The sequence below is a fragment of the Musa acuminata genome, chromosome BXJ3-3, assembly GCF_036884655.1.
Source record: "Musa acuminata AAA Group cultivar baxijiao chromosome BXJ3-3, Cavendish_Baxijiao_AAA, whole genome shotgun sequence".
Taxonomy (NCBI): Eukaryota; Viridiplantae; Streptophyta; class Magnoliopsida; order Zingiberales; family Musaceae; genus Musa; species Musa acuminata.
In genome coordinates, this window is record NC_088351.1 from 10,658,976 (window position 1) to 10,665,288 (window position 6,313).

Consider the following 6,313-nt stretch of genomic DNA (forward strand, 5'->3'; position numbering starts at 1 on the left):
ATGGATGACAATGCAATCACCAACTTACACCTAATATCGGCGGATAAAGTTCTATCCAGCATCGTAGAAAAGATAACACTAAAGGAGATCCAGAATACTTTGGTAAACAGTATCATAGAAAAGACAACAATAAAGGAGATCTAGAATACTTTAACAAACATTATATGAAGCCAAGTTACTTCGTAATAAGATTTTTTTTAAAAGAAGGCTCTATGCTCTTGGTATCTTAGAATCCACATCGGTAAATTATAAATGGTATGAGAAGCAAATAAGCTTGCCCAGGCTGATAGGTAGATAATGCATCTAAGTTCACCAAAAGATGAGAGGAGATTTGTTAGAACATTTGGTTGGTAGCAGCTTGAACAAATTACCTGAACTTTCGAATTAGATGCATGACAAACGATGATTTCAGAGTTTAAAGGAATTCTTCTGAGCTTACTATCACGTGAAGAAAAGAAAGAGACTGATCACCTTGTCATTTTCTTTGGATTACTATTCTGTTTAAATTTCTTTGCGTTGCACATATATTTAGTAAATTCATTCGTCATAACATATATTTTTCTTGTAGAATATGATGTAGGGAATTTGGAATTCTTGGTTTCTTTAGCATTTCCACGTAGATAAAGTTTTCCACCTATTAAAAAGCTCATAATTTTCCACCACCACCTCCTCCCCGGGGTGGAGGCATCGGTTGAGAAGGCGTGCAGGGACGCGGCGAATAGCAGCCCCAATATCAAGTATGACTTCTGCGTGGCGGAACTCCTCCCGTACCCGGGGAGCGGGTCGGCGGACCAGAAGTCGCTGACGGTGATCGCGGCTACCTTGGCGAAGGACAAAACCACCAGCGCCAGCGCTAAGGTCAAGAGTTTGCTAGCCAGAACGAGTGATCCAAAGACGAAGCAGGGCTTGGAGTCTTGCGGGAGCGTCTACGAGGACCTGTTCTCCGACCTCAACACGTCCATCCCGGCCATCAAGGAGGGTCGCCTGGTCGACGCCAAGACCTATCTTAGCGCCGCTGTGGACGCGCCCGACACCTGCGAGGACGGTTTCAAGGAGCTGAAGGTCCCCTCGCCCTTGACCAAGGAGGACTCCGACTTGACGCAGATGTGCACTATTGCTTTAGCCTTCACCAATATGCTGGGGTGACTTTCCTGCCGTTACGCCTTTCCGTTAGTTATAGCTTTGATGTGAAGCTCCTCTTCCAAAAAAAATAAAATTTTCTTTTTCGAGTGGTATAATTATTAGTAATATTGTAAGAAGAGGATTCTTTTTAATTACATGCAATCAAATAAAATAAAATCATGTTGATTTTAGAGTAAAATTGTTTACCTGATGAATTGATTAGTTTCTCATATGTGAATTAAATATGATTAGTTTCTGTTTCTATCTAAAACTATTTCAAACCCAATAAAAATATATGATAATGCTTATGTGGGTCATAGAGATTTTGAACACCCATTGCTATCCTTAGTTTTAATAGTTTTAGGGTAATGTTTCAAAAACTAAAAACTTACATGTAAAATAAACTAAGCTTAGAGGAGTTAGTTCATGTCTTGCTTAAGAAAAAGCTATGTTAGTACTGGTAGATGATGATGTCATTAGTTGATTATTTCAATGTCACAATTGAAGTGATCAAATGAATCAAGGTGTTGCTTAATTGATGGCCACACCTACATTCTTCGCCCTTGCACCACTGAATCCTTTCAAGAATAGACCAAAAAAATGAATGGCAAGATGGAGGGAAAATGAATGGCAAGATGAATAGGCCACACCTACATTCTTCGCCCTTGCACCTACATTCAAGAATGGCAAATTGTTCGGCAAAAAGAAACAAAAAATCCCAAGATCAATACCGGAAAAAAGACACACAGTGAGGGAAGATGGAGGTAAAGGCTTGACTTGTCATCTCCTTTTTTTTTTTTTTTTTCATAAGATTATAATATATGAGTGCATAAAGAGTCAAGTAAATAAACATCACTTAATTAATTATAATTTTTTTTATTATAATTAATATAAATAAATTATAAATATTTATTATAAATTATTTATTAATTAAAATATAAATAAAAAATAATCCTCGAGAAACATAGTGATATCAACTCAAAAATAAAATTCAACTAGCTCTAACCCATTAGTAAATGAAGGTCTACTCTTTATTGGAATCCAATTTAGTATTAATAGGAGCCTGTTTTGAAAATAAAAAATAAAACCAAGAAATTTCAACGATGTTGGTTAGAAACTTATATAAGTCAATTGTAAAACAAATACACATCCAAAAGTTAATCATCCTACTAGTATATATCAAAAGGAACACTCCTGTAACAATGGATAAAGAAGTTTTATCCTTCGGAAATAATTTATATTCTCCTAAGCGCGGATGTAGACAAACCTATATCACACTATAAATAGTGAATGAAGTGAAATCCCTCACCCATTAATATTTATTAAGTAATATCTTGCAAGCATGATGCTATTTGTAATACTTAATTTTAATAAGATTTAAATAATAGGTTATTAAAAATATTATTTTATTTCTTATGTAATTTCATCTTTTTAATCAACTACTATTTATTATGTTTTAATCTAGCTTAAATTATACTAATCTATGATGGTTCCAAATTGATTAAATGAGGATTAAAGATTAATTCAATTAAGTTCTAGTTAAATCGAGTTCAATTTTATTGATTGAGTTAAGTTTAAGTCAATTGACTACTAATTGATATTATTTGAGAATAATGATATTCCAAAAACAAATTAAGATGTTTCATTATATTATTTCATCCCGATATATATATATTATCTGAATGAGATGATTTTGTTTTTCTATCGATGGTAGGTAGGTCGATTCTCTTTGGGGATTAATGTGCTATCAGATGTGATGACTAGATGATTCCTCAAGGCACTCTTGGGAAAAACACATCATCACTTTGACGAGTGAGGGAAATTACACTATGTGTTGTTGGGAGTGTGATATAGGTTTGTCTCTATCCATTGTTGAGAGAATATAAACTCATCTTATAGGGTAAAGTCTCTTTATCTGTTGTTGGAGGAGTGCTTTTTCAGTTATTTGATATACACTAGCGAAATGATTGACTTTGAATATATATTTATTTTATAATTAAATTATAAAAGTTCCGACTCAGTATTGCTAAAAGTTTTTATTTTATTTTTGATTTTTCAAACAATCTCCTAGTAGCACTAGACTAGATTCCAATTGAGAGTTTGGAATCATTTATTTTTAAGGGCAAGCTAGATCTAATATTTGTTAAATATTGGATCCATCAAGTGGACAAAATATTTGAAGTTATTGAATGTAGAGAAAATCAGAAGGTGTCCTTCGCTTCTTTCATTTTGAAAGAAAAGACAAATACTTATTAGACCTCAAAAAAAAGGATGTTGGATGCAAGAGGCAATGTAGCGACTTGAGAGCAATTTAAAAATGAATTATATGAATAATTTTTTTCCCTGATTCAATCTACTTCTAGAAACAATAGGAGTTCTTTAGCATCCACTAGGGAAGTGGGATTGTGATGGAGTATGATCATTATTTTACTAAGTTGGTTCAGTTTTCTCTATATATTGTCTTTAATGAACATCAAAGAGCTCATCACTTTGAGAGATGAATTTGTCTACTAATTAAAAAATCTATTATCGTATTAATTTTACTAACATATGCTATAGTATTTAATCAAGCTCTGATGGTAAAAAAATTAGATAATGAATTGCAACGGACTAAAAGTAGCTTTTTAGTATTGCACCAACTACACATGGAGGTTATATTATTGACCTTCAAAGAAGGGCAAGAGTAGACAATCTAAACATCAACAACTAGGAGCTTCAAGGAATTAAGTTGTCATGAGATGTAAGACTAATAATGTTTTTACTATTAGGATCGTAATGACACAATGAGGGGGGGGTGGGGTGGGGGGTGAAATAGTACTATAGCAATTTTAAGTTTAGATCAATAAATCCATATCAAAAATATGTTTAATCAAAAGTGTCAGTAAAGGTAGCGAGTGAAGTAAATCAGTAAGCAATAACAAAACAAAGGCAAGAAAAGAGATGCAAACCGATTTACAATGGTTCGGTATTCCTGACCTATGTCCACCCATGATTCTTCTTCCCATAAAGCCACCGACTTTCACTATTGATCTTCTTTCTAATAGGTGAAGATCAACTACCCTTGTAATAGCTTTTCTCCTTTTAATAGGCTTAGGAGAAAACCTTTACGCTCTCTCTTTTACAAGATCTTTCACCTCCGACAACTTGAAATCACCTCTAAACTCAAGAAGGAAGATACTCAAATACATCTCAAAAAAATAGTTTATAACACTTTTGTACTCAAGAATTTATGATCCATCAAGCAAGCATGAGTGGGGTATTTATAGTCCCCAAAAGGTTTCAAGAATTAAGCCAAAAATTTAAATCCCTGAATTTTCAAGGTAATAGCAGTACTACCGTCAGCATTGGGCAGTACTACTACTGTAATGGGACCACAAATAAAGGCTCTGGTGGTACTACTATCGACCAGGGTGGTACTACCATTAAAACCACCAAAAAAAGCACAAACAGTGCCTAGCGGTACCATTGCCTAGGCCTATCTTAGGTCATTAATTTAGCCTTCTAATAGGCCCAATTCAACCTTGATTTAAGCCCAATGAGTTTTTTGACAAGTTGGCATGGTTTCAACCCAATACCAACTCAATTTGACCTAAAAAGATCTTGATCAAGACTTTTAAAATCCAACCACATATCCTGCATAATTATAAAGCTTTCAACACATTGTATGTTATTTTGGTATATCATTCGATCTTTTGGCACTTCATCCAAACCTTCAGCACATTATCCTTTCCTTCGGTATATCGTCTAATCTATCGACATGTTGACTTTTGCATGACATCCTATATTTTAATAAAATACTTGATTCTTCTAGCATAATGCTCGAACTTATAGCATAAAGTATAATCTTTAATAGGTCGACCAATCCTCTAGCTCAATGCCCAATTTTTGACACGATATTTTTCCCGGCACATTTGATTCTCTTGCTTCGACAATTTGCCTTTAGATAGTTCGAGTCTGTGAATGAAGTATCTTCTACGTTACTTATCTTAAAAGCATATTAGTTCATAAACTAATCAATTGATTTCATCATTAAAATATGATATTTAATAATCTACTTTTTTATGACGATAATCAATTGATGATAGAGTTTTAACCAAACTTCACCTATCTATATGTCATTTTAAAATATTATGAGAAAATTGAATTCAAATGATCATATGTTATTTTAAATGTATATACTTGTTAGTCATAGGTAACTTACAAGCCAATCACGTAAGTGATGATACGTTTGACATGATACGCACTCTTTTAGTTTATTATTTATTTGATATTTTTTCTCACTTTATATTACTCGTTGCATATATTGTGATATTCATGGATCTATACAATGAAAATCGAATCGTGATGAGATCATGATAATGAGACTACTTCACATTTAAACACAGACCTTAAATAATCTCGGTCGTAGGTTACTCAAGAGGGATATTAAGATAATTGGATAAACTTATGTGCTGTATACTCATTCATTTGATGAAGGCAGCTGATCTCATAGTTCTTCATATGGGGACACTAGGGATATAGTTTATGTGCTCATTGGAGAACATGTTCATTGATAGATCTACTCATGGAATGTTGGATGGTTGATAATATCTCATTATCAAACAATGATTCTATTGTCTAATAGTGTAATTGGTCCTTAGACTTGAGACACCAAGGATATCCTATATGAGTACTCCACTCTTTGATACCGGACTTATAGGTAGGAAAATTTCATATCTAGCACAACCTGTTATCGGGAATAACAATCAAATTTATGAGGGCTATCGAGTGTCGATAAAGTATCATCCACTCTTAGTGTCATAAGAGGAATATCCTATATGTTTTTGCTCAAGCAAATCCTTGGATAGAGTCATCGGATTAAGAGAGACAGAGAATTTTGAGAGAATCTGATTAGAGCGAGATTCAAGAAGATTTCATATGGGCATGACAATACCATGCCTGGTATATGATCTCTAGGATATTAGATGGATAAGGGACTATAAATACATGATAACTAAGGACAGATAGGTCACGTGGATTAGATCCACTTGTATCATCTAGGGATTGTGACGTAATGACATAGTACGTCCGTAGTCGTTGAATCGAGTGAATTAATATGAAGATAATAATTCACTTACTCAAAAAAAGTTATGACAAGTATGACTCATGGCTAGCTCAATATTAGGCCTAGAGGGTCATATACATATGGTAG

The 6,313-nt window shown here is 33.8% G+C and overlaps 1 protein-coding gene across 1 annotated transcript; it reads left to right on the forward strand.

The window, feature by feature from the left end:
• LOC135633921 (putative invertase inhibitor) lies at nucleotides 1-1,147 on the forward strand. The gene is made up of 2 exons (XM_065143926.1): nucleotides 1-102; nucleotides 646-1,147. Exons 1-2 carry the CDS (start codon nucleotides 1-3, stop codon nucleotides 1,144-1,146), a joined length of 603 nt encoding a protein of 200 aa, XP_064999998.1. The 3' UTR covers nucleotide 1,147.
• Nucleotides 1,148-6,313: the final 5,166 nt, after the last annotated feature.

Coding starts and splice junctions, on each gene's coding strand:
- LOC135633921 (XM_065143926.1), top strand. CDS start 1: ATGGATGACAATGCAATCACCAACTTACACCTAATATCGGCGGATAAA. Junction 103..645: donor AGGAGATCCAGAATACTTTG/GTAAACAGTATC, acceptor CCTATTAAAAAG/CTCATAATTTTCCACCACCA.